We start from the raw sequence: 26,274 nt of genomic DNA, 5'->3' as shown, positions 1-26,274 counted from the left end.
TATAACTAACTTTATGCAATTAGAATTTGCTTTGTCCAACAATTTTCATACAGACAATACATCGTAGGATTTTATTGTCTATTATTACTTCTTATAATCAATATTGATTATAAGGAATTACAATTGAAGGTTGAAAAATAAATCTCTGCAAGATGAGTAAACATTTTTATATAATTCCAATCCAAGTGAGAAGTAATAGTCGAAATAAAGACACACCTAGTTCATGGTTGAATTCCGGAACAAATAGACGAAATCCGGTCAAGGAAAAAATCTATCATCACAAAACTACTTACTGAGTGTATTCACAATACCATCTGCAGGAATGGCCAAGCTGGATGTGAGCGGATGAAAGGGGATGTATACCATCCGTATTAGTTTCATGGAATCTTCCAATGTCATGTGCTGAATATATTCCAAGTATGATCTGAAGGTACATTTTCCTTGATCTTTTCCAGCCTCTTGAGAATATCCAAGAATGAAGGTCTTTGGCCCATGTCAGCAGCCCAACACTGGCTTGTTAAGCTAAGAGAGATTCAAGAAAAAAAAACAATAAGAAAAGATATCTATGCTCGGGTATGCGTCAAACACAAGTACTTCAATGTGTGGTAGCTGTCAAGATGCTAATTAGTAATAAATAAATAGTAGCAATATGCAGATCTTCATGCAGACATGATAGTTTATATTAACCAACTTATTGTTTTAAAACTCGAGTTATGGTTGGAACATGAACATGTAGATAAACTGCAAAAGGTTTTTAGTGAAGTAGAAAATTCTATGGATGGCTTACTCTCTTAGTTCAGGGAGGTATGATTTTGACCGAAAAATAGGACGGTGTCCGTCTGCAACATACTTAGCTGCTTCATAAGGTTCATAATTTGACAAAGGTGGATCTCCTTCAAGCATCTAGTCCAAGTAAAAATAACATGCATTATTATAAGTATTCTCAAGAATACTTCATGATCAACTTCATCACAAGTGAGGAGGAAGACTACCTGATAAAGTATCATCGCAAAGGAGAAAACATCAACCTTTTTATCATATTTCTGGTGCTTGAAAACTTCAGGAGCCATATAACGATCTATTCCAATTCCAGGTAATGTAAAAGAAAGTAAGAATCTGAGGATCATATTTTATCCAAAGGAAATCTATAAGTGACACTCACAGCTCCCTGTCTCGCCAGTCATTTTGTAGACATCATGAGAATTTTGAACTTTGATGAGCTTGCTCAGTCCAAAGTCTCCGACTTTCAAATGGTCTGCACTAGAGTTGACCAAAAGCACATTCCTGATAAAAAGAAATGAATTTTAACATGAAAAAGTCGATGTAATTCAAAATTTTCAATCATTGAAGCAAAAAAGAAAAGTAATCGACCAGATTAATCAGAAAATATTGTGTTTTCAGATATTAAAACAAGTGCATTAAACATTCAAAATTCAAGAAAGTAATTTATACAACATATGCGTGCATTCAATGTAAATGCATAGAGCCTTGAAACAATAAGAACAAAAACAGGATCCTTTGCACAGCAAAACTGAAATAGCAACTGACTCACCTCGGTTTTAGGTCCCGATGAATAATCACATTTGGCTCAGTGTGAAGATAAGCCATACCCCTGGCAACAAAATTTATAAAATCCAGATTAGCAAAATAGCATACATATGAGAGAAAATTCAATGCAGTCATGTAGCTAATACATATTCTGCAAAGTAGCTCCTTGTCAGAAGCAAGAGAAGTTGTTCAAAACCAAAGAAAATTAATGATTTTATCCTAATTAAGAAAACGTGATTTATTGTATGCTCTTTTTCTCCAAGTTTTACTTGGATACCATGAACATGACATGGAGTGCTGCACCGACAATACAACTTAGAATAGAAGAATTTTCATATACCTAGCGATGTCCAAAGCAAAGTTGATGGCAGTTGATGGATGAAGTGCACCCTTTTCCTTGAGATGCTGATGAAGATCACCCTGTAATAGCACATAATTATAAGTAATTAAAGTAAAATTTAAGATTTCTAATAAAATATTCTACAGATAGAACTAAACTATCGGGGAAAACAACATATGCGCATTCACATACCCCCCTTAAATACTCAGTAATTAACATAAGAGGCTTCCTGTCAGTGACAGCTCCGAGAAATTGAACAATATTAGGATGGCGGAGCTTTACAAGCAACTTCACTTCATGCCGGAAATCCTGACTGAATCAGAACAGCAGAACCCACACAAAGAATTGCATTCTTAATACAATAAAAAACAAGATTGAGAAGAAATTAATCATAGCTATGACAAGTGTCAGATTAACCCTATAACATGTGGAAGCAACTTCAAAATTTTAACCAAATTACACCGAGGAGAGGTATGAACTATGAGCCATCAGAGAAAATGTTTCATGCCTTCTTGGATAAATCATGTCAATTTTATGTTTTCCTTCAGTCACTATTCATTGTCAATTGAGAACATAATTTTGAGCATATGGCACACAACAAAGAAAGCAAACATTCATGGGAAAGGGCCTCGATGCTAACTATATATATATTCAAAACATAGAGGCCGTACATCACTAATCTGTCATCTGAAAGTGATGGAAGAATGCGTTTGACAGCAACAGGTGTTCCTCGCCAACTGGCTTTTAAAATTTCACCAAATGAACCCTGGCAGTATGAGATTAGTCAGTAAAAGCACATATATCGGATAACACAAGGAAGATGAATCAAGTTTACTTGCATGTTGAACTGCTGATGCCCAGAATATTAGCAGCTCGTATATAAATTCAAGTTCCGAACTGCCAGATGGAACTTACACATCAAAGGGACACACTAACAATGAAAACCCATAAAGTCGTTTAACAGCTAACTCAAACTTAGGTTCGCCCACAGAAGCATATTCTGAAATACCAATTTAATTATAACCAACCTTTCTAACTTTTCAAGCAAGCAAAAAAGGATCTGTACATTCAGTCATCTCCAAACCTAGAGAGATCGGATCATACTTCCAAAGAACATGTCCTGATTAGGGCCGATGTTGATGTAATTGTCAATGATGACCATTAAATTCAGACAGATTAAATCTCCATTCCATCAAATGATTACAATCTTGCCAAAGTGGTGATTATCATAATGCTAGTCATTAGAGAATCTTTATTACACTATTTTGGAAAACACCACGCATCTAAATCCCTGATAAGCAGCAGTCTCTGATTTGATTAACAATTACAAGCACTTCCAAACAAAACAATAGAAGACACTGGATCCTATTCACAATAAGTGAATTAAGGCTTTGCTTGGTTGGGATCATCAGAAAGAGGAAGAAATATTTTTTAATTCAATGGTTAAGCTAAATGGTGGAAGGTGGTTATGAACCTAAACGTTGGATAAATATTTCCATCCTTCTTATCAAGCAAAGACTAAAATCAAGACAGGTACATCAAGCAAAATTTGAAGCAAAAAATTTTCTCAATATGGTTTTGCACTTTAAACAGCTTGATTGCATGGCAAGCAAGTGCAGCTCTGAAATTAGGAACATTAAGAAATTGAAAGCACACCTTCCCTATGATATTGGAATTTGAGAAGTCCAGCTCAGAAGGGTCAATTTCCCAGTCACACTTGTTTGGTAGAGGGGGTGGAACAGGCTTTGATTCAAAATGGCTTCCATTTTGGCCCTGCAATAATGAAAAGTTCAACTTCAGCCCATAAAAGCAGTTAAAATGCAAACCTGAGAAGGTCTAGAAGTGTTTAATCAATTGAACTTGTTTAACCAGCTCCAGTATAATCAGACCAAATGAGATAACAAACAAGAATTAAGAGCCGAAACCAGTGTGCATCGTAGTCTTAAGGAAATTGTTCATGAGGTACTGTAAAGTTTAAACATCACATAACATTGTGACCAAACAGCCATCATTATGATATACCTTAGACAAGGTCAGCGAACTTCAAATGAATGACAGTAAGGATGTCTTTTTGGCATTCAAACAAAGAATATCTTAAAGATGGATTAATAGAAACTAGAGAAAGCTGCTGGAAAGTTAAAGGCCATCCAAAATTTCAAGTAAGTCTGAATATCTAAAATTTGGACTCCTTCCTTGGACTAAATAATATACTAAAAGTGGTATTTTCAGAAACTAATCATTCATCACCATACTGTTAAGGCTTGTCTCAATGAAGGAATGCAACTCGAAGAACAGACATCTCAAGAACTCTAAAATTAGACTAAATATTGGAGGAAAATAACTAACAAAATACTCGAGAAATGAAAAATTGCAAAATAAAAAAGCTGACTTACATAAGATAATCCTCCATGTGATTTCAATAACTCAATCATATTATGCTTCTTAGCTCCTTCTGCATCAGCTAAAGGCTACAATTATCGGGAAAAGAAACTTTTAAATTAAATCCGGAAAAAGAAGACCATGAAAACAGTAAAAACCTAAAAACAGATAAAATGAGACAAAAAAACAAAAAGTTGAAGTAGTACCGTATTCTTCCACCGATCTTGGGCGTTGACATCGGCGCCATAATCGATGAGACACTTGGCAACGTCGATCCAACCGTGGAGCGAAGCAACGTGGAGAGGAGTACGGTTGTCATAGTCCCTAGCCTGAACCAAAGAGCGATCCTCCTCGAGAAGCTTACGGACAGCGGCGGCATCGTTCTGATGAGCATGCCATAGGATCAGCGAAGTCCTACTCACCCTCGCCTTCTCCCTTTGCTTGTCCACCGACGATGTCGAGCTACCTTTCTCATTAGATCCCTGTGCCGGCGACCCTCCGCCGCATGTGTCTGAGCTCATAGTCAACGATCTGTTCTTTTTTATATATATATATAGACCTCGAAATGTTTTTATATATATCGCTGGAATCGAAATCCGCAGAAATCACAAATGAAATGCAATTAGAATATATAAATTGTGGGACTACTACTTGAAGGGAGATGCTGTCGGTGACGGAGCGCGTGAGCCGCGTCGGCGTCTGCTTCGGCTTGTTTACGAGATTTAAGGGTTTTTTTTATTTTGGTCCGACAGTTCTGTGTCACTTGTTGTGGCTTTTAAGATATTTTCATTAAAAATATATTTCAAATGGTAAATTACAATTTCTTTTCCTAATTTGTTTTATTTTGATTATTTTAATTTTTTTAATATAATCACTTTAAATAATATAATTATACTAATTATTTGTTGTTGATAATGTTTTCATCTATTTTTAAGGGATTGCTACATGGCACATTAGTCTATTGATTGGTTGATATGTAGTATTTTTTATTGACTTTTGATTAAATTTTAAGGACCACTCAATAAAGTTTAAATAAAATGATTGTGCGAATTATTCACTGTTGTTAACATTTTTTTTCTTTTTAACGGATTATTACATGGCACATTAGCTCATTGATTGACTGACATATGGTACTTTTTATTGATTTTTAACTAAAGTTTAAGGGGAAAAAGTTTTAGACTAATTATAAGAAAATCCTTAAAATTTAGTCAAAAGTCAACAAAAAAAGTCACATGTTAATAACTCAATATGCCACGTCAATAATTCATTAAAAGCAAACAAAAATTTTAATGATAATAACTAATTCACACAATTATCTTATTTAGGATAATTAAATTAAGAAAAAATTTTAAAATGACCTAAATAAAACAAACTTCATTTTAAAGTGACAATAATTTACCTTTTTAAAAAAATCATAAGATTACATTTAAACACATAAAATTAGTTACATTCAAAACTAGTATATACATATGCCCCCTTTTTTATGTTTCTTCATTATTGTTTTATTATGGTTTATCAATAATATTTAAAAATAAATAAATAAATGTAGGATTTATTCCATCTGTTTGTTTCTCTCAATAGTTTGTGTAGCCATAAATCTTATTTTATACTCAGTTGACTTTGTATATTATTCCGTTGTAAATAAACAATCTTATCATAGACCCATTGTGATATTGAAATTATATAATAATGGAGACAGCAACCTTAGTCGCAATCTCTATATTTGGTTTACTTGTAAGTTTTACTGGGTATGCCTTACATACTACTTTTGGGCAACCCTCTCAACAACTAAAAGATCCATCCGAAGAACATGGAGACTAATTGAAATAATGAGCCTTCCAATTTCGGGAGGCGAAAATTGTTTATCAATAATATTTTTAAAATATTTAAAAAATACCTAGTTATTCCTTCTAGTTTGAGAAAAAATCACATAAATCCGTCAAATTTATTTGCTAAGTAAATTTTAAATAAAAATATAATTACTTTTATTTTTTGTCTTTATTTTCTTTTTAAATTTTTTTATTTCATTTTAATTACAAAATAATGAAAACTTAATTAATTTAAAGCTGCATTAAATTATTATAAAAATTAAATTACTAAAAAATAATGAAAATTTAATTAATTTAAAACTACATTAAATTATTATAAAAAATTAAATTATATTTTATTTTAGATAGATGGGTCCAAAATTTGAGTGACTTACTTGACTTAGTATATATGATCCGAATTGATCATATTTATGAATAATTCTAACTTCAAGCTAAATAAAATATTTTAAACTTAAATTTAATTCATTTATTTTGAAATAATTAATTGCTGTTGTTTGGAAATATTTAATGGAAAAGTAATTGATTAAAATACAAACAAATAAATAAAGAAAAATGGAAATAAATGGGTGTTATTCAAACAATAAGGGAAGAAATTTCTTATCAAACCTTAAGCGTTCTTTGGATGCATCGTGAGATTTGTTCCAATGAGTTTAAAAACAATAGTATCGATCAGATTAAATACTGTAACAATGAGGTTGAAATCAATGGCGAAAATGAGTTTAGTTTCAAATACAACAATTGAGAATTTATAGTGAGAAAAGAAAATGAAAATTAAGAAGGTTAGATTTAAAGATTAAAATGTGTATAATTTTTTTATAAATTTAATAAATAATCAAAAGTTATTAAAATTTATATTTATTAATAGAAATTAAAAATAAAGACTATCAAATATTATTTAATATTATTTAATAAGATAACTATTTTTAATTAATATTAATTTTATAATGATAAAATATGTTGTCTCTTATGTCACAGTCTACGAATCAAAGCTCATGATCATTGCATACAGAACATCCCATAGAGGTCAATTTATTAAATGGAGCTCATTTGACCCACATGAATTGGTCCAATTTGTGGAACCCATAGAGAAGCCCATCTACCTAAAGCATTGGTAGCTCGATGAAACACTCCAGTTAAACTAGAGTCACTAAGGTAAATAGGGTAAATCATAAAAGATAAGATTGTATAGAGTTTAAATTTCTTAGGATTCTCAATTGTAGATAGGCTTTAATCTTAATCGTCGATGTAACTCAATCTATACCATTGATTTTGGGGGAGCTCAACTATAAATAGAGGCATCCCTCTTCATTTGTATTCATCCCATTATATTCAGTTATTCTTGAGTTAAAATATATATTTATAGCATTTACTCAAACACTTGGTGTGCATTGTTTTCTTGTGGCTTTCCAACACTTTTGTTGCTTTTTTCAGTTCGAGTTACTTCCACTATATTTTTTCTAGTGCCTTAAAGAATTTTGGGAGAATTCTCATCTTTCGAGAGTTAGGCTGACTTAGGTGCATTTGAAGCGAAGAAATTGCCCAAGGCTGCACAATTTACAAGACTAAAGTTCTAGCCCTGTGACAGTTAGTATAAGAGCTAAAGCTTCTAAGGTGTCGATTAATATGTTGAAAGGAGTAGACGAGCAAAAGCTAATGAACACTTGTAGGAAGGCTAAGAAAGTAAGTCGATCGAGGGATATGTTGTCAACTTTAGATGGTAGGGTGGCCAAACTTGAGAGCTCTATAGGTGATGTGAAGGAGACCCTCGAAGAAGTTGATGGGCGTACAAAAAGCTGGAATCGAGGCAGGATCAGTTCAAGGACCAAGTGACAGAAGTCCTTAGTGACAATATAGATGTGATACAATGGGTCCTGAATATCGTTGTGGGTGAACTAACTAAGAAGAATGATGCTTTCAAGGATATGGTGTCAGTCTTGAAGGAATAGATTGAGGAGCTCAATATTTGCAAACTTGCTTTAGGTAATGGGGTGTTAGTTGCGACACTTATGCCTAAGGTAGATGTCCAGAAGTTGAAATAGTCCAATGGGACGAGGTCCACAAAGGATATGAACAACTTCTTGTGGGGAATAGAGCAATACTTCTGTGTCAAAGGCATCATGGATGATGCTACTAAGGTAAATACTACTGTCATGTATTTTACTGATATTGCTTTGTTATTGTGGCATTGTGGTCCACAAATGAGAGACGATGTGGTACTACTATTGAGACTTGGGATGAGTTTCATGGAGAATTCAAGGCACAATTTTACCTAGAGTATACCGAGGATGAGGCCCAGGCTAAGTTGCGCCAGCTTACGCAACAGCGCATAGTAAAGAAGTATGTGCGGGAGTTTAGTGAAGTCATGTTTTACATTTCTGATTTGGGTGAGATGAAGGCGTTTTCTCATTCATGGATAGGCTAAAGCCATGGGTGAAGTAAGAGCTGCAATGTTGAGGGGTTCAAGAACTTTCCAAAGCTATGACTATAACGAAGTCCTTATTTGAGCTTGTTCCGAAGAGAAACAAGTTCGAGTCTTTCGATCCCAAAGAAAGAGGCAATGGTGGGAGAAATGAATAAAGGTCGGTCGAGAATAGCAACGACAGTGGTGGCAATGGGAAACTATTGAATGGGAAGTGGAAGTCCAATAGTAAACTAAAAAAGCCAATGAGGTGCTTCCTTTGCGAAGGTTCGCATATTTGAGGGATTGTCTGAAACGATCCGTATTATTTGTTATTAATGGGGATGATGAGTCAGATAAAACATCAATAAGACTCAGTTCGATTGTGCATTTTGTCGAAACCAAGAGAGTTAAAGAGAATGAGAATAATCTAGCAAAGTGCTTCTTGTGTTGTGGTCCGCATAGGATGCGAGACTGTCCAAAGCGATCCAATATATTCGTAACTAATAAAAAAGAAGCAGAGCTTGTTGAGAGTAAGGTATTGAAGTTTGGGTTAATGATACTCAATTCTGCGAAAGCGAAGAGAGATTGCAAGCAGAAAAGGTTTATGTATATGGATATCAACATCGCAAGTCAGAATAAGAGTGCTCTTATTAATACGGAGGCATTAGACTTGTTTATATTAAAAAAATTGAGGGTAAACTTGGTTTCTCAGTTAGTGAGCCAACTAAGAAGATCAAGGCTGCTAAATCCAAAGAGGCCTCAACTGTGGGAGTAGCATAAGGAGTTGAGCTACAAATCGGTCAATTGAAAATAAAGGAAGACTTCGAGGTAATTCACTTGGATGATTACAACTTTTTTCTTGCCTTAATTTCCTTGACAAGATTAATGCTCTTTTAGTTCCTTTTGCCGACTGTATGTGCATCCTAGATACTCGAAAACAATAATGAGTTGTGCCGAAAAGTCAAGACATGATGGGCGAAACAAATGTATTGTCAGCAATCCAATTCGCTGAGGATGTTCATAAGGGAAAGAACATTGGCTCGGTAGATCAATAGAGTGCTAAGGAGACCACATTGGAAATGTTAGAGGGTAACAAATTGATTGAAGTTTGTTGAGTCATCAGCGAAGCTACCACTTAAGAGAGAGAGGGTTGTGCATCGGACTTTAGGGGAAAAGTGGTGATGCAAACTGGATAGCTGAGACGAGTAAATGCAACTAGTAAGGTATGTTTCAAACACATTGGTAGTGTTTTTCATTCTGACTTGTTGGCTTGGCAAAGACATAGGAGCCCTTTTAAAATTCTAAAGCGAGTAGACCAAGAGGTTTACAAACTAAAGTTAGTAGCGAGACTCAAAGTTAACCCGATGCTCAAAGTGGATGTGCCAAATCCTATTTGTTTGAATCAAAGGGATCTTGATCAGGTCAAGTCACAATGTGGGCAAGTAAGATCGGTGGACTCTTGCAAACGAGATGTACTAGAAATAAGAGAAATGATTCGAGTTAGAAGACGATGGAAGTGGAGGCAAGTGTTTCGAGTGGCAGGATCGCCTGACAGAGAGGCTAGTTAGGAATCGACCGAGGCATCAAGAAAGTTCCAAGGCAAGTCAAGTAAATATCATTCCGAGGATGCAATGAAGGCGTTGTGAGAATGGGTAGGGGAGAAAGCCACAGGTCGCAAATCAAAGCCCATGACCATTGCACACAAAACGCCCCATTTGACCCATATGAACTGATTCGATTCGTGAAATCCATAGAGAAGCCCATTTACTTGAAGCCTTGGCAGCCCGTTGAAACATTCCAATCAAACTAAAGTTACCAGGGTAAATAGGGTAAATCCTAAAGGGATAAGATTGTATAGAATTTAAATCTCATAAGGCTCTCAATTGTATATAGACTTTAATATTGATCGTCAATGTAACTCAATTTGTACCATTGATTTTGAGAGAAGTCAACTATAAATAAAGGTTTCCCCTTTTTTTTATTTGTATTCATCCCATTTAGAGGTGTCCATAGGCAAGGCTAGACTCAACAAAAAATTTAGGCTCGAGCCCAACCTAGATAAAAATATTAAAATCTGAGTCCGGCCCGCCCATATTCATTTGTTTATATAAGTTTTTTGAATATATATAATACATAAAAAATATTAAAATAAATATTTCCCAACAAATTAAAAATAAATTAAAAAAATATGTATACTTAAATAACACTAAAATAAATGTAACTTAACAAGCAAATGTGAAAAATAGTAGCAAAAATAACAATAAAACAAGAGTTATACAATATCCAAACAATAACAACAAAATAGTAATAATATAATTGTGAAATGGTAGCAAAATAGTGAAAAACAAGAAAATAACAAAAAAAGCCTTACTCGAGACCCAGCCCGTTTTCTAAACAGGTCTTATTTTTTAGCCCAAGCCCATTTTTCGGGTCTATATTTTTACCCAAACCCACCCATTTTTTGGGCAGGCCTTCCGGCGGAGTGGCCCTACCCATGGACAAGTATAATTCTATTGTTTTCAGTTTTTCTTGAGTTAAAGATTATATATGGAGCATTTACTCAAACACATAGTGTACATTGTTTTTTTTTGTGGATTTCCAACAATTTTGTTACTTTTTTCAGTTTGAGTTGCTTCCACTATATTTTTTCCATTGCCTTAAAAAATTTTCGAGAAAATTCTCACCTTTCAAGGGCTAGGCTTAGAGGTGTGCATGGGCCGGTTCAGGCCGGGCCCAACTAAAAATTTAAGCCCGTTTGCTAAGCCCAGACCTAGCCCGGCCCGAAAAATGGGCCTAAAATTTTGCCCAAGCCCGACTCGAATAAAATGTTAAAACCCGAGCCCGACCCAACCCGCCCATATTAATTTTTATATTATTTTTTATATAATTTTAATATATATATAAACTATCAAAAATACTAAAAATATCAAAATAAATATTTCTCAACATATTGAAAATAAATTTTAAAAAATATGTATACTTAAATAACACTAAAATAGATGCAACTTAACAAGCAAATACTTCTAAAATAATAACAAAATTAACAAATGTATTTAAAATAATAAAAAAATTAACAATAAAATAAATTTTATACAATATCCAAACAATAACAACAAAATAGTAATAACATAATAGTAAAATAGTAACAAAATAGGGAGAAAACAATAAGGAAACAATATTAAAAAAAATTTTATCATGTAGTGAATTCAGGCCGGGCTGAGTCGAGCTCGAACCCGAGACCCGGCCCGTTTTTTAAACGGGCCTACTTTTTTTACCCAAGCCCATTTTTCGGGCCTGTATTTTTACCCAAACACTCCCAAATTTCGGGCGGACCTTCGTGCCAAGCCATGCACACCTCTAGCTAGGCCTGACTTAGACGTATTTAAAGCGACAAAATCGCCTAAGACCGCACGAATTGTGAGATTAAAGTTCTAACCCGTGACAGTTACACGAGGTTAAAATTGTAAAAAAAGTATCCAAACACAAAACTTTTAGTGAGAGAGCATTATTCTTTAAGATACCATCAAAAGGAGACTCGGAAAAATAAATGCAGACAACAGTTTCACTTGATGTATTTACAACATACAACAAACAGAAACGTAAAGAGCAAATATACATATAACATATATCAGTTCAAAGTGTTAAAACATTATTTAAAGATGGAAGTATCAAATGCGGATCAACATATACAAATTGCAGACCATTAATGGTTCAAAAGATTTCATCAGCCATGTGAAATCTTGTAATACAGGATTAAGATGATTGCAAGGACAAGTGCTACGATTATCGAGATAACGATCCATTTGTTCTTGGTAATCCTTCTTGACATGGTTGTTAAAACTTTCTTGCTCTTGTCAATGGCGCTATCCACATCATAAAGCTTCAAAACAACAAACAAACACATAAATTCAATAAGCTCATATATATAGTTGGTAAGTAAAATAATCCGAATCAGACAGTTTTGAGCTCAAGTGAAGTTCAAGTTCTAAACAGGTATGGGGTGGAATATTTGAAGGTTAGATCAGGAGCGGAACGAGTAAAAAGTCTACCCACCCCAACCTGTTGCCATTTCTAAAAAAACTCCATTATGCATGAGAAACTAGCTAAACATGTAATATGTACCCAATTGACACAATAAAGAGATTAGAGGGAAATCAAGGTTCAGTGAAAAAGAACAATATGCGATCGAGAAATAAGCATGAGCATTTCGATGAGAAACAGCACCTTGTTGTGGGCATGTAAAAGAGTTTGTCGCTGTTGATGCAAATCTTCAAGTATCGAGATACCGAGCTCTTCTGTTTCCAGAACAGTTCTTCTACTCTCCTTAATTCTCTCACTTGACTGATTTAGTCTCTCCACTGACATTGACAATCGATCCCTTTGCTCAGCAGAAACCTGCACCATGGGTCACGACTCAACACAGAAATTCTTCACCAAGTTGTTTAACAGTCAAAAACAAGCATGCATGTCAATAAAGACTCTGGCTTAATGCTAAGAAGGAGGTTCCAGAACTTTGAGAATTTTGAGTTACTACCAAGCTCACGTTTCACCAAGTGTGGGTTCGGTCTAACTTCGTATTGGAGTTGTCCAGTTATGTTCAGGCTTGTTTATTTGATTTATTCAAGGATTTTTTATACATGGATGTAATACTTGATTATTATTATTATAACTTCAACAAATAACAACAGACTATGTTGTTCTTGCTCTCTGACTCTTCAATGTTTTTTGAAGTATACGTATTCGATACTCGTGCCTAACACATATGAACTTTTCAAAGATCCTCCAAATGCATACAAAAACATAGAAAAAATTGAACATACTTGTATCGAACATATACATATGTAATGCAAGTAACATAGGCAATGACTTCACATAAAGTCTCTCCAAGCAAGTTAGATGACAAAGTTAAAGTAGACGCATAGAGTTATAAATCAAGTGGTCATCCCTCAAACATCCTAAATCATGTCATAGAAAGATCCAGAAATTACCGAGTGTATATCAGCAATCCCTGATTCTAACAACTCATCATGAGCATTAGGTGAAGAAATTCTCTTGAATTCCTTCTTCAATTTGTTCAGATCAGCTTTGTATTCCCTTAATTTAGCAAGAAGAGAAGCCTTAACCCCTGGTTGCAAACTCCTTGCTTCCAGGTCCATTTTCCGAATCTACCCATAGAAAAGACAAATCCATATCAAACAACAAACCCACATAAACAAAACCAAAATCTTTAGACAACATAGTACCAGGACATCAGCCTCATCGATCCCAGAATTGATATCCGAAAATTTCTGTCTCTTCTGTTCTGCAAAAGGTTTTCACACCATAAAAAATTATATACTTTTTTTGGTGGTGGCCCCGGGGGGGGGATTGAAATGGATTGATCCATGTTAGGAAAGTACCTGAATCTGTAATAGCAGAAGCAGAATTGCATTTTCGGGAAAGATTGGCAGAGAGTTCGCAGTACTGTCGTTCATAACCTTCGAAAACCTCACTCATCTTCACAAAATTTTCAGCCAAAGATTAGATCACCAAAGAGAAAAAGATTTAGATCTGATTGAAGAAAACTGTTGTGGAAGTTGGGGGTTTGGTAAAATAATCTAAATTTTACTCAACTCTTCATAAGAGTAAAGTAAGAGGATTCAATTGACTTTTTCTTCGGCGAGGACCCGTAAAACTGGACAAAGATATAGCAAAGCTTCCTTCGGACAGCTAGATTCTGTCTCGTGTTTTGTTAGTTGTAGTTGCCTTGTTGGTCGTCTCTTCTACCCAAAACGCTGCGTGTTACTCCTTGCTAATTCATGGAAGCACCGGCTATGCCAAGTCCGAGATTAGATCAATTTAGTGCATAGTATTAGATGTAAAATACTGTTAAATAAAGCTAAATTGTAATAGAGTTATTATTTACACTTAAAAAAATGAAATAAAAATGATTTATTTCACTTGCAGTTCAACTCCAAAAAATAATTATGTAGGAATTAAATTTATCAATTTAATATTAAAAAGATCCCCTAAAAGGAAAAATCAAAATAAGTTGGCATTTGCTAAGAAGAATGAATATATGGAAAAAAGGTATATTCATAAATACTAAAAATTCAGTGATCCGAAATAAATAGGATTCTATATCGTTTATGAAATAAAGAAAACTAGGCCATCAATTATAAGCAAACGAACAATAATTGAAAAGTCAAACAGTAGACAAGCATATGGTGAGCAAACACAAGATTGTCTGAATCAACTCCATATTTTGAACCAAATGTTGTGCCGCAATACCATTAAATTAAAAGCTGAAACATTAAAACATGTGAACATCCAGTGTAACTGAACACTTGTTTTTCGCTAGAACCGAGTTGCAAGCTGTATATAAGCATCGGTAAATCTTGACTCTTATGCCATTATCTTAGCAGACCTCACATAGAGGCTATCTACAACCTTGCCAATGTTAGAGATGGTCTCCAATGTTGCAGGGAAAATGGCATCGGTCTTGGGATCGTCAAAGATGACAAGGCATCCAGCACCCTGATCCAGCGTCCCTGCAAACTTCTTATCAAGAATCATCTGAGAAAGTTTCTTCTCCACATGGTCTACAGGCAACTCAATCAGTTCAGCAATATGTGCAATCTCAACCCTTGAGAAAGGCTCAATCAATCGGCACAGGTTCTGCTCCAATAGAGTGTCATATAGGGAAGAAAGGTGCCTGTGAACAATTGGGTCTTCCTCTAGTTGAGCCTTGAAATCACGAAGAGCAATCTCGAAAAGCTTCAGGGAACGTTTGGCATGGGCATCAGCAACAGCTTTCATAGCATCAAGTTCAGGCCCCACATACTGTAGCCCTGCCTTGGATGATATTATACTAGCAACATCATCGGCCTGGCTCACCATTATCTTGCACAACAACATATACTTGAGGCTAAATACAGCACGGGGATCTTCTAGGGCATTGAATGCTTCAAATGCTTCAAAGAAGTAGCTATAACCAGTTTTGTAATCCTTTTCCTCTGCATGGAGGATTCCGCTTTGCAAATCTATATTACCTTGTTGTGCTGGTGGCACATAAATTGCATTTGCCGCTGTCCTTGCAGCTGTTAGAGATGCCTTTGCTTTCGGCAGGTTTCGAAGAGAGAAATGAAGCTTACTCTCTAACAAGTCTATGTCGACTAGAAGAAGCTTGTCATCCAACCTTCTGACCTCCTTGATTAGACCAGAAAGGAGATTCAGTGCTTCAGAGTACTCCTTGTTCTCCATCAAAAGTGCCGCAAGCTTTGCCTCAACTCGTTGGCGAAGGAAAGTTCGCTTCTCAGCACGAGTCCACTGCACCACTTCTTTGCAAAGAGAAATCTGGAGATCTGATGTTCCTGGTATCTTAGCTACATCATCAATTATACCACGGACAATTTTAGCAGTTTTTGCCTTTGGAATTAGTGCAAAAAAGGGCCTCAGTTGGGTCAGAAGGCTTCTGAGCTCCTCTGCTCGGTTCTCTTGTCTAAGAAGATCAGATAGATTTGTTATGGCCTGCTCTTTAATCCGTAGAGCATCGGGAGCAGATGCAGGATTTTCTAGTACACGGTAAAGGATTGAGATGGCTTCAGATGGTGTTTTGGCTTCTAAGGCCAGAGCAATTGAGTCAGTGGTTGCTGGGAGATAGGACGAAGACATTGTAAATGCTTACAAATCCAAAACCTGCAAAATCAACAATTCAGTTTGACATAGACGAACTCACATAAATAATTAAATTCCAGTACAAAAAGGGGTACAAAGGTTAAAAACCCTAGAAGTTTCTAGCTACTTCGACAAAATGGATTGCAGCCATTCTAGCTAGTAAATCTCAAATCGGACAAACTCAACAAACAACAGACAATGGAATTTAATAGCAACAAATTAGATTACCATCACTCAATAAAAAGAATAACACCATCAAACAACTCAATTTTTTTACGCAACCAGAACTATTCTTACAAGCCAACTCCGACCTTCACAGGCCATACAACCTTTTATAAAAAATTATGAGAATAAAGAGTTCAATTGTTCAGTCCCCTTTAAACATGTTTTACCACAAATCATTGTCCATCATCCATATCCATGTGCCATTTCAGAGATCTACTGAGAAGAGGTGCAGATTATACAAATCTATGGAAAAACGCCAGAAATTCTACGAATCCACAACTACAAAGCTTGTTATTGCTAAAGGTTTCAACATATTGCAAGAGCACAAGAGAAAAGGATATTAGGGTTCTTTTTATGTGACCTACAGTTACCCACTGAAGTTTCATTTCATTAAACCTCAAATAACTATGGAATGTCAATTAGTTTCCATGGAATAAACAGTCATGTGACATCAAAACCAAGTGATAATGAGCATCCGCAACCCTTGAAATTTTCAATCTTGTGACGAAAAAATTGAAAGCGTGATAATTGCTTCGAGGAACGCGGATATCTAACCATACTTGAAATTGCAATTATTAGCTATATAAGGTTCCATCTCTTGCTAACAAGGGAAAGAAAAGGCTAAGTCACCTAATAGAGTATTCATAAGTAAAAAGGTGCTCAAAAGTTTTTTACTCAGATGATCTGATGACAAATCAATGGCGGCGGCGGGACTGCCTTGAGCACATAACACATCAAAATCAAATAAAAGAAGATTTCAAAGAATAAGCATAAAAAGAACCAATTCACAACGAAAATTACGTTGTTAAAGAAAATTAGCACGTATATCTTGAATCATACCGGGGAAAAGAAACAAATCAAAGTTTAGACTAACAAAATTCAAAACCCTAAAGTAAACTTTGAAAATCATACCTCTACTCAGAGAAGAAGACTGATGAATCGATCTTTCCCCGAGTTACACGCTTCCTGTTCAACTCAGATTGTGCCCTTTAGGCTTTAACTAGTTCATGTTTGGGTCGGATCCGACCCGATAAGAGTCGCCCGAGTTATGCTGCAAGAAACTTCATTGACCGTAGATGGACTTTGCTTTGTAATTTTGGGCTTTCAAGTGATTTGGGCCATTTCCTAATCGAAAATCTTATTAGTGATTTTTTTTTTGCTTTTTTTTTAAAGTAAAAAATATAAATAACTTTTGCTTTTAGACATAAAAATTTAAATTTTGATTTACACCAAAAAAGAGCTTATTTTGAATTTATTTAAAATTTAAAGTAATAACAAAACAGCACATGGTATTAGTTCATGAAATTTATATTGTTAAAAAACTGTTATGATGTTGGAAAATTATTGTTATTATGAAATTCACTTTTTTCTTTTATATATATACATTAGTTTTTTACCCCTCCCGTGTACGGATTGATTACATGTAATTTTGTTAAATGATTGAATAAATTGTTCAATGGTATGTGTTAGCAATATTTTTAATTATTTAAATTATTATTTTTTCTAAGTATTTTAATATGCATTATAAAAATATGTTATTTAAAACTAATTTATACACTGGTTGCTGGTTTATTTTATAAAATTGTAATTATTTAAATATTGATCTATTAACTAAAATTGTTCATAAATGATATTTGAAAGATAAAAATAACTTTAAAAACCTTAATTTTAATAGGGAGTGATCCACTTACACCAGTGTAAAATTAGAGTAGTTTTATATTGTTTCGTAACTTTTTATACAATTAATATTTTAATGATCTAACTGTTGAATTTATCGATATAATTATACTTATCATAAATGTAAAAATTTGAACCGATCAGATATCTCTATCATATCAACGTAAAAAGACATATAAAATGTTCATTAAATAGTTAAAAGTTTTTTTTTACACAGTGAATTTAATTAATTTGACTAAACCAAAAATCAAACATATATAGTAGCATTAATAATTAACATCCTATAGCATTATTGATGGTCCTTTTTTCGGTTCCATAAGGTCATTCTCCATATTTATAAGGTACGACTACTTGATGTGATGTGCTAGGGGGTAATTAGGTGACATGCATAATGACATGTTACCTCCCTTAGGCTTGACATGTATCCTTAGAGATATTCTTGCTGCAATCTTGCGGTATACGAGATCGTACCACAACGTGCCGAGTTGTTGTAGAGAGGCAGGGAGCCAATAAGTTGGCGAATTATTGGAGAGTGGTAAGCGGATTCGGGTCAACATACTAGATTATGAACTGATTCGAGTCAACTGACTGAATCGCTGGCCGGGTCGTGATATATTCTATAACAAGCATAAACATTTAGATTTAGACCTACATAAAAAAAAAGGAAATAGAAGTGATCAAATTGAATGCATTTGAAATTAGATCAGGATCAAATTGAATTAATTAAAATTGTACTGAGTATCAAATCGCACAGGAAACAAACTGAAAAAGATTTTTTAAAAAATTCAATTACACCATCATTGAAAGAATTTCGGATCCTAAGGGTTCAAAACGGGTTGAAACACAAGCCCCCTCTTTTAATATAAAAGATAAATTTTTATTTTTTATTTATTTATAAAAACCTTCAAAAACAAATTCTTTTCTCCATAATAGTTTTTTAATTTTTAAATCACGATGACATACACATGAATTGCAAAGTTAATATTTGTTAATTTTTCATTTATTTTGAGATTATTTGATAAATAATACAAAATTAAAAATTAAAAAAGACAGAAAAATAAAAAGAATATTACAATGATTTTTTTTATATATAAAATTGAAAGTTGAAATAAGTCATGATGGGTAAAAACTAGCATAATTGTAGAGTTTATAATTTTAAAAACATAAACCAAAAAAAAAAGAGTAAATATTAATAGGCGTCTAATTGTACAAAAATGGGAGTAGTATATCGAGATATATATATATGTTTTCTGTTGCATATACAAAAGGGTACTGTAAAATTCATAAACTGACTAAAACTTGCAAAGGAAATCATGAGTGGAAATGATTCCATGTTGATAAAAATGGTCAGTCAACTGACTCGAAGCACTGGAACCCTGCGTTGTGTAGATATCAGCTCTTTCATATGAGCAATTTGAATAAGCAGCTTGTTGATCATCTGCACCATTAAAATTGGAAAAAGAAAAAGAAATCTAGAATTAGTTTTATGTTTGTGGATATATGTATGGGTATGAACTCATATCGGATATACATATATATATATCCATGTGAGACACCTCGACTACGAGATCATGAAAGAAAGATAAAAGAACATTAGAAATTGACCTGGTCTTTCTCTTGAATCAAAAGAATCAAGGGATCCTTCTTCTCTTCCTTGACTCTTGCACGCCATTTCCTCATTGTAGCATACACATATGGCACCAACAAAGCGGCTAAAATACCAGTAATTGCCCCAAAAGGCCAAATCCCCAAATAATATCCAAGTCTAGCAGCAACTTTTACAACCCCATTACTCAGGATTCGACCAAACTCGTTAGCTTTCTTCAAAGGCCCTGAATTAGGTTCATCCCCATTGTTAGAGGCGACTGATGAATTAACCTCTGCTTCATCACCCGATGACATTTCGAGTCCTCGATGAACAATGTCTGGTTCAGCTGGTGGTGTGGACTGATGATGGATTGAGCTTGAATGTGTTTGGACTTTGACTTGCTCCCAGTCGTTGTAGCCACCCCATGTTTCGCCTTCATCCATTTTATCTCTAAAGATTGGTCCTCTAATTGTATATATTGGCTTAAAATATCTACTTTGGATAATGGCAAATAAAATATCTCTGAAGAAGGGCTTGAGAAAGTGGGAACCGATTAGGATTGTTGCTTAGGTCTACTTCGTTTGGGTCTTCCATTGGGAGATTATTGTGTGCCAACCCCTCAATCTCATTGGCATGAATTTTTTTTTCTCATAATTGCTATAAATGATTTTTCTTAAAAAGTAACATTTAAAAAGGTTTTAAAGTTGGGAACTTCAATATAATATAAGTTGCAATTTTGTTTAAGAAATTAAAATTCAATTCAGTTAAATCATATACTTTTTTTTAAATTGATAACTGCATAATTTCTCAATTATTTGTGATATTTTTTTCTTGAATTATATTATTTATCTTTATATTTTATTTATTATTGATTTACGAAATAATTAAAAAAAAGAGTTTAAAGTTTATTTTTAACAATTTTTTTTATTTAAATTTTTAACACAGTGTAATTTCAATATTTCGACCATAACTTAACTATAGATCTTTTTGGGCCATAATATACGGATTCAAAGAGAACTAAAAAATTTAGCTATTCCATGGATGAAGCCCAAAAATGTTAAGAAGATATCCAAAAATGGCATGGAAGTTTGACGCGAAAATTATCAAAATATCTTAAAGAATTCTATTTTATATGATTTAGGGCACTTTGTGTTTTAAACATTTATGTTTTTTTTTGCCCAGTAAATAGACATTATTAGGTTAAAACTTAGAGATGTAGACCTAGTCCTTCTTAGTTTTATTTTGTTTTCTTTATTTTATGTGTTTATTTAAAGCTTAAAATGGCTCAATTAGGATAATTAAATCTGTAATTATTTAATTCATTCTAATACCAGTGCAAACTGTATAATTCGTTTATATCGTAATTTACATGTGGTGTGGATGTGCAATCTAGCTTAAATGAACCCCGTTGAGGTGGGTTTGTGGGTTAGGGGATTAAGTTTCTCTAGTTATTAATGTTGTTGGTAAGTTAAATATTAGGGGTTGAGTTACAAGGTTGTTTATTAATTAAGGAAGTAATTGCAAATAAGTTGTCTCTAAGTTATTGAACAAGTAAGGTGAAATTGGTTGTCCAGCATTTTGTTAACAACTAGAACTAGTTTATTAAAGGCATGAAGTTATCATTGCATCGATGATTGCATCTATGAATCAAACAACAATTTTACTTTTGACTAGAGTTTTTTTACCATTGATTTACCTTTCTTTTACAATCTCCCTTTATTTTGTTTTAATTTTAGTTTTTAATTTCAAACCTCCTTTATTTTTATTTTTATTTTTATTAAAAATATAAAATTATCAGCGGTTTACGTGAATTCGATTTTACTTGCCACTTTCTACTAATCTTATATTTTTTAAGTAGATTATATTTTTATAGGTCTAGGCAGCTTAATAAATTTTATTAAAAAATGTTTAGCAAATCCAAATTTTAGATAGTTACAAATTTTTTTTTTTTTAGTTTGAAACTGCAACCTGTATATCAAGGGTTTTTGCACTATGAGTAAAAAAGTTTTATTTTAATCTCTTATTAAATATAAACACTATAAATCACCAATAATTGTTAGTACATTGAATTCATAAAGATAGTACTTCGGTATAAATTGTAAAGATAATAATTTTAGGAGGAGTAACACAAAATCTTAATCTTTATAACTTCGAATCATTGTGCTAAAGTAAGTTTTTTTTTTCCTGGTTTTATTCTCAATCTGCAAATTTTACTTTGCATATTATATTTTCCTTTTTCTTTTTTAACAGTTCATACATGTATAGTGTCACTATGTAAATATTTATATTTTCTTTTGATATAAATATTTTTCAAAGTTTATTTTTTCATCAATATTATATTTTAGTATTAATATTATTTCAAGCCAAATATAAATAAATTTGTGTTACGATAGGCAGGAGTATTGTTTTTACCACATATTTTAGTATATAAGTTAGCAATAAAATAATTCAATTAGTAATATTTAACTGCTCCCATGACTTATGTTTAGCAAAGAGAATAAAAAGGTTACGCTTATTTTGAAGAGGTCTTATTTTTAAAAGAGTTTTTACTCGTCTTTATAATTTAAAGTTTACATTTATATTAATTATTCTTTGTTTTATGTCTAAATGTAACACATAAGTGATAAATAAGCTTTTTCCTCATGTTATTACACTACAGAGGCATTAAAGCTATACCTACAATGTAACGAGGAAAAAAGATTATAAATTGTACATCTTTACAATCTTAAGTTAATATACAAGTTACTTTTTGAACATAATCATATAACAAATTTAATTGATGTGAGAAAATCATTGTGGATTAATTCAAATATTTGTTAATAATAAAATTTTAAAATATTAAAATAAATTAATATTATATTTTATTTAATAAGAGTAATTTTATAAAATAACATTAAAGTGTTAATGTACCAAACATTCTAATGTAACTTTCTTGATATTTTAATTAATACTTTCCATTGTAAAGTAACTTTCTCTTCAATTACACTTAAAAAAATTATTTTCTACTTTCAACTGATTGTCTTTGTTGTGATTGAATCTAAACATAGATCTCATCATTGGTTTTAATCTCACCACTACTGTAATAGGCTAATTTTGGCCTGGGCCTCCCAAAAATAATAACCGAATAAATAAAGCCAAAGAATGCAATCGGTCGAAAACAAGCAAAAAAGGGCCAAATTGAAAGACAATCATTAAATTGTGGCCAAATAAAAAGGATGGAGAAAGCCAAAGAGTTCAAAATTCGTTGACTTGGTAAAAGGCTAAAAATAGGAAGATATGTTTTTTTTTTGTTTTTATTCTATTTTATTTTATTATTAAATTATTTGGGCTATTTTTAGTAAACCCCATGTATATAAATAGGGGTATTTTGTTCTTTGGATGGAAGACTTTGATGAATTATTTTTGTATTCCTACTTCAATTTGGAATTAAATTATTCTCTCTTTTTCTATTTCCATTGGAATTGAATTATTTTCTTTTACGTGGGAATTTTGTCCATTTCATTTCAATTTCTTTGTTTTTCTAAATTCCTCCAATTGATTTTAGCCATTTCGATTTTTTATTATTTTGCAATTAAGTTTTCAAATTTTTTGCCCAAAAATTTGTTTTGACTGCATTTTGGTCCTCCTTGAAGTTGTTCGTTTTGGAGGGTGGGGATTATTTCCCTTTTGGTCCCTCCTTGTTATTCGCATGTTCAAATTGGTCCATTTCCTTTTATTTATTATTGATTTGCCCCAAAATTTTGTTTTAAGGTTCGATTTAATCTTTTTTTTTATTTTCACTATTTTATTATCAAATTAACTATTTAATATATTATTGTTATTATTATTATGTTCTATTTATATTTATTTTGTTATTCTAATACTATTATTATTTATCTATTTATATTTCTACTATTATTATATTTCTATTTATTATATTTTTATTTCTATTTATATACTAATATTATTTTCATTATTATTTTTCTTATATATATTTTTACTTTTGTTATTAACATTTTATTTATTTATTTATTTATTTTACATTTTTTGTTATTATTTGTTTGAACTTTTTATATAACGCTCATTTCAAATTTTTATACATTATTTACTTTAATATTTTCCTATATTATGCATTTCAAACTTTTTTTACACATTATATATTTTGAATTGCTTATATATTATTTTTAAAGAGTTTTATATATTATTTTATCTTGAATGGATACTAATTTTTTTAAAAATTATTTTATATACTTTAGATTGCTTTTATAACATCCATTTTAAATTCTTTTTATGTATCATTTGCTTAGAATTGTTTTATATTTTATTTTAGATTTTCTTACTTTGTATTTATTTGTTATTTGTAATTCATCATTATAACATTTTGTTTATGAATTATTACTTTGCGTTGTACATTATTATTCCATCGCATTTTATTCGCTTAAAAGGTCGTATTTTAATATCGTTTAAGTTTTAAAATCATTTTATTCAAAAGTTTTCAAAATAAAGTAATACTCGGTATTTGGCATCTTCGAGAATATTGTGCCCTAACTTACTGGGTTCCAATTTTCTTCGTTGAAACTAAGTAACTGAGTACCCCATTTTCAATCAAAACGCATAAGTTTCAAATAAAAGCTTATTCTCAGGAATTCGAGGTGTTGTGTCCTAACTCACTAGATAAGACATTTTGTAACTCGAAATAAGGATTTCTAAAAAAATAAAGGCAATGTTATATGTTTGGAAATTCGAGAAATCGTGCCCTAACGTGTTGGGTTTCAGTTTTTCGTTGGACCAAATAGTCGAATATCCTTTTGTAATTTTTTAATGTATGAGCTTTTGGAAATCAAGAATTGATCATGGTTTCGAAGGTTTAAAAAATCATGTCCTAACGTGCTGGATGTGATGTTATATTCCTTCGAAACAAGAGAATTTTAATGTTCAATTTGAGTTATCCAAATGTTTTAAAAGAAATTGTATTTCAAAATATTTTTTTAAAATTTTAGATAATATGGCATTAATTAATCAATTGGTACCAATTTTGGGCGTTACGAGGGTGCTAACCCTTCCTCGTGCGTAATTGACTCCCGAACCCTTTTTTCTCGAATTTCGTAGACCCAAAATCATTGTTTTAATAAATCAAAATGTTTTATTAAAATGATCAATCTCAAGGTGATCCGATCACACCTCGAAAAAAGATCGGTGGCGACTCTATTTTTTGTTTTAAGTCTACTCCCGTTTTTTAAATAAAAAAATGGTATTTACAACTACAGTATTCAAACTCATCGCTATAGTAAGTAATATTTTAATTTATAATTTTCATACTAAAGTAACTTCCTCATCAATTACACTTAAAGGAATCATTTTCTACTTTAAATTCAATATCATCACTAGATCTGCCCATGAGTCGAGCCACTTGGCCCATTCAAAAAATGGGAAGGTTTGGGTAAAAATATAGGCCCAAAAAATAGGCTTAGGCAAAAAATAAGGCCCGCTTAGAAAATGTGCTCAGCCTCGAGTAAGACTTTTTGGCTTGGGCCCAGCCCGAATTTGCAAAAAAATTATTTTTTACTGTTTTGATGCTATTTTCTTGTTGTTTTCTCACTATTTGGTATCATTTCACTATTATGTTGCTGCTATTTTGGTGTTATTATTTGGGTACTGTATAACTCTTGCTTAGTTTTATTTAAATATACATATTTTTTAAAATTTATTTTCAATTTGATGGGAAACATTTATTTTAATATTTTTATTATTTTTTATGTATTATATATTTTAAAAAATAATATAAAAAATTTTAATACGACTGGGCTGGATTGGACTTGGGTAAAATTTTAAGTTCATTTTTTAGGTTGGGCTCGAACCTAGCAAACATGTCTAAAATTTTGATTAGGCCTGGCCCATGGGCTCCTCTCGTCATCACTATGATTGAATCTAAACATAAATGTCATCATAAATTTTATTCACTACTACAGTCTCATCATAAATTTTATTCACTACTACAGTATTCAAACTCATTACTATAAAAAGTAATCTTACTATTACTTCTATTTCTAATCTCACCGGAATTAAACTCATAGTCTAAAATTAAGGGTTGGATGGTGGTGGGGTGCGATGTGATACGTTTAACTTATTTTTTGTCTCATGCTAGAGTATTTAATCTCACTATCACCGTTATTTTTATACTAACTACAGATAATCATACCGTCAATCCAAACTCACTATAAATTTTTAAATTCCTGGGACTATAGGCTAGTAGGTTCCCCATCCCCATTTTAATTTTTAATTTTTAATACACTTTTTATAATTTTTATTGAAACAAAGCGACATAATCGTCGCATGTATATTTTATTGTGTGAAATCGTGGGTGGTAATTTCAAAGAAAAATGGAAACAACACAAAAAACGTAAACCCATGAATATTACTCTATCACCATTCATTCACGAAGCTTCTTCTGTCTCCTCTTTTGGAAATTTGCCTTCCAATTGTCTCTTTTAAAATTATTTTTTTTCCCTACTTTTATTTTTTTAAATTTATTTAAAGATTGACATTTTACATTTTTTTTAATTATCGATTGGGCTTTTATTAAAACTATAAAGTAGCAGCTTACACAATCTAAAAAACTAAAAAAGAAATAATTCAACAAAAACCAAAAGAT

General features: G+C 32.4%; 4 protein-coding genes across 6 annotated transcripts; all 4 read right to left on the bottom strand.

The window, feature by feature from the left end:
* On the bottom strand, nucleotides 1-5,037 carry LOC107920388 (integrin-linked protein kinase 1). Of its 2 annotated transcripts, none has more exons than XM_016850090.2 (12): nucleotides 4,919-5,037; nucleotides 4,474-4,798; nucleotides 4,282-4,356; nucleotides 3,545-3,661; nucleotides 2,560-2,654; nucleotides 2,081-2,201; nucleotides 1,889-1,968; nucleotides 1,553-1,612; nucleotides 1,163-1,284; nucleotides 993-1,078; nucleotides 788-903; nucleotides 1-522 (listed from the first exon to the last, which is right to left on the bottom strand). In XM_016850090.2, the coding sequence occupies exons 2-12, from the start codon at nucleotides 4,786-4,788 to the stop codon at nucleotides 396-398; spliced, it is 1,314 nt and encodes a 437-aa protein (XP_016705579.1). In that variant the 5' UTR covers nucleotides 4,789-4,798; nucleotides 4,919-5,037; the 3' UTR covers nucleotides 1-395. The 2 variants fall into 2 exon arrangements, with proteins under 2 accessions (XP_016705579.1, XP_016705578.1); XM_016850089.2 differs by having other exon boundaries at nucleotides 4,474-4,803; nucleotides 4,919-5,030.
* Nucleotides 5,038-12,097: 7,060 nt separating this feature from the next.
* Nucleotides 12,098-14,400, bottom strand: LOC107919957 (vesicle transport v-SNARE 12). The gene is made up of 5 exons (XM_016849409.2): nucleotides 13,897-14,400; nucleotides 13,741-13,799; nucleotides 13,486-13,662; nucleotides 12,722-12,892; nucleotides 12,098-12,377 (listed from the first exon to the last, which is right to left on the bottom strand). Exons 1-5 carry the CDS (start codon nucleotides 13,991-13,993, stop codon nucleotides 12,222-12,224), a joined length of 660 nt encoding a protein of 219 aa, XP_016704898.1. The 5' UTR covers nucleotides 13,994-14,400; the 3' UTR covers nucleotides 12,098-12,221.
* A 231-nt stretch (nucleotides 14,401-14,631) lies between these two features.
* On the bottom strand, nucleotides 14,632-17,444 carry LOC107919956 (26S proteasome non-ATPase regulatory subunit 11 homolog). The gene is made up of 2 exons (XM_016849408.2): nucleotides 17,291-17,444; nucleotides 14,632-16,174 (listed from the first exon to the last, which is right to left on the bottom strand). Exon 2 carries the CDS (start codon nucleotides 16,148-16,150, stop codon nucleotides 14,882-14,884), a length of 1,269 nt encoding a protein of 422 aa, XP_016704897.2. The 5' UTR covers nucleotides 16,151-16,174; nucleotides 17,291-17,444; the 3' UTR covers nucleotides 14,632-14,881.
* A 730-nt stretch (nucleotides 17,445-18,174) lies between these two features.
* LOC107919037 (uncharacterized) lies at nucleotides 18,175-20,332 on the bottom strand. 2 transcript variants are annotated; one of them, XM_016848571.2, is made up of 3 exons: nucleotides 19,661-20,198; nucleotides 19,416-19,493; nucleotides 18,175-18,703 (listed from the first exon to the last, which is right to left on the bottom strand). In XM_016848571.2, the coding sequence occupies exons 1-3, from the start codon at nucleotides 20,084-20,086 to the stop codon at nucleotides 18,698-18,700; spliced, it is 510 nt and encodes a 169-aa protein (XP_016704060.1). In that variant the 5' UTR covers nucleotides 20,087-20,198; the 3' UTR covers nucleotides 18,175-18,697. The 2 variants fall into 2 exon arrangements, with proteins under 2 accessions (XP_016704060.1, XP_016704059.1); XM_016848570.2 differs by lacking the exon at nucleotides 18,175-18,703 and having other exon boundaries at nucleotides 19,221-19,493; nucleotides 19,661-20,332.
* Between the last annotated feature and the right edge of the window lie 5,942 nt (nucleotides 20,333-26,274).

The sequence above is a fragment of the Gossypium hirsutum genome, chromosome A12, assembly GCF_007990345.1.
Source record: "Gossypium hirsutum isolate 1008001.06 chromosome A12, Gossypium_hirsutum_v2.1, whole genome shotgun sequence".
Classification (NCBI taxonomy): Eukaryota; Viridiplantae; Streptophyta; class Magnoliopsida; order Malvales; family Malvaceae; genus Gossypium; species Gossypium hirsutum.
The sequence above is the reverse complement of the archived record's forward strand: the minus strand, read 5'-3'. Positions and strand labels throughout refer to the sequence as shown.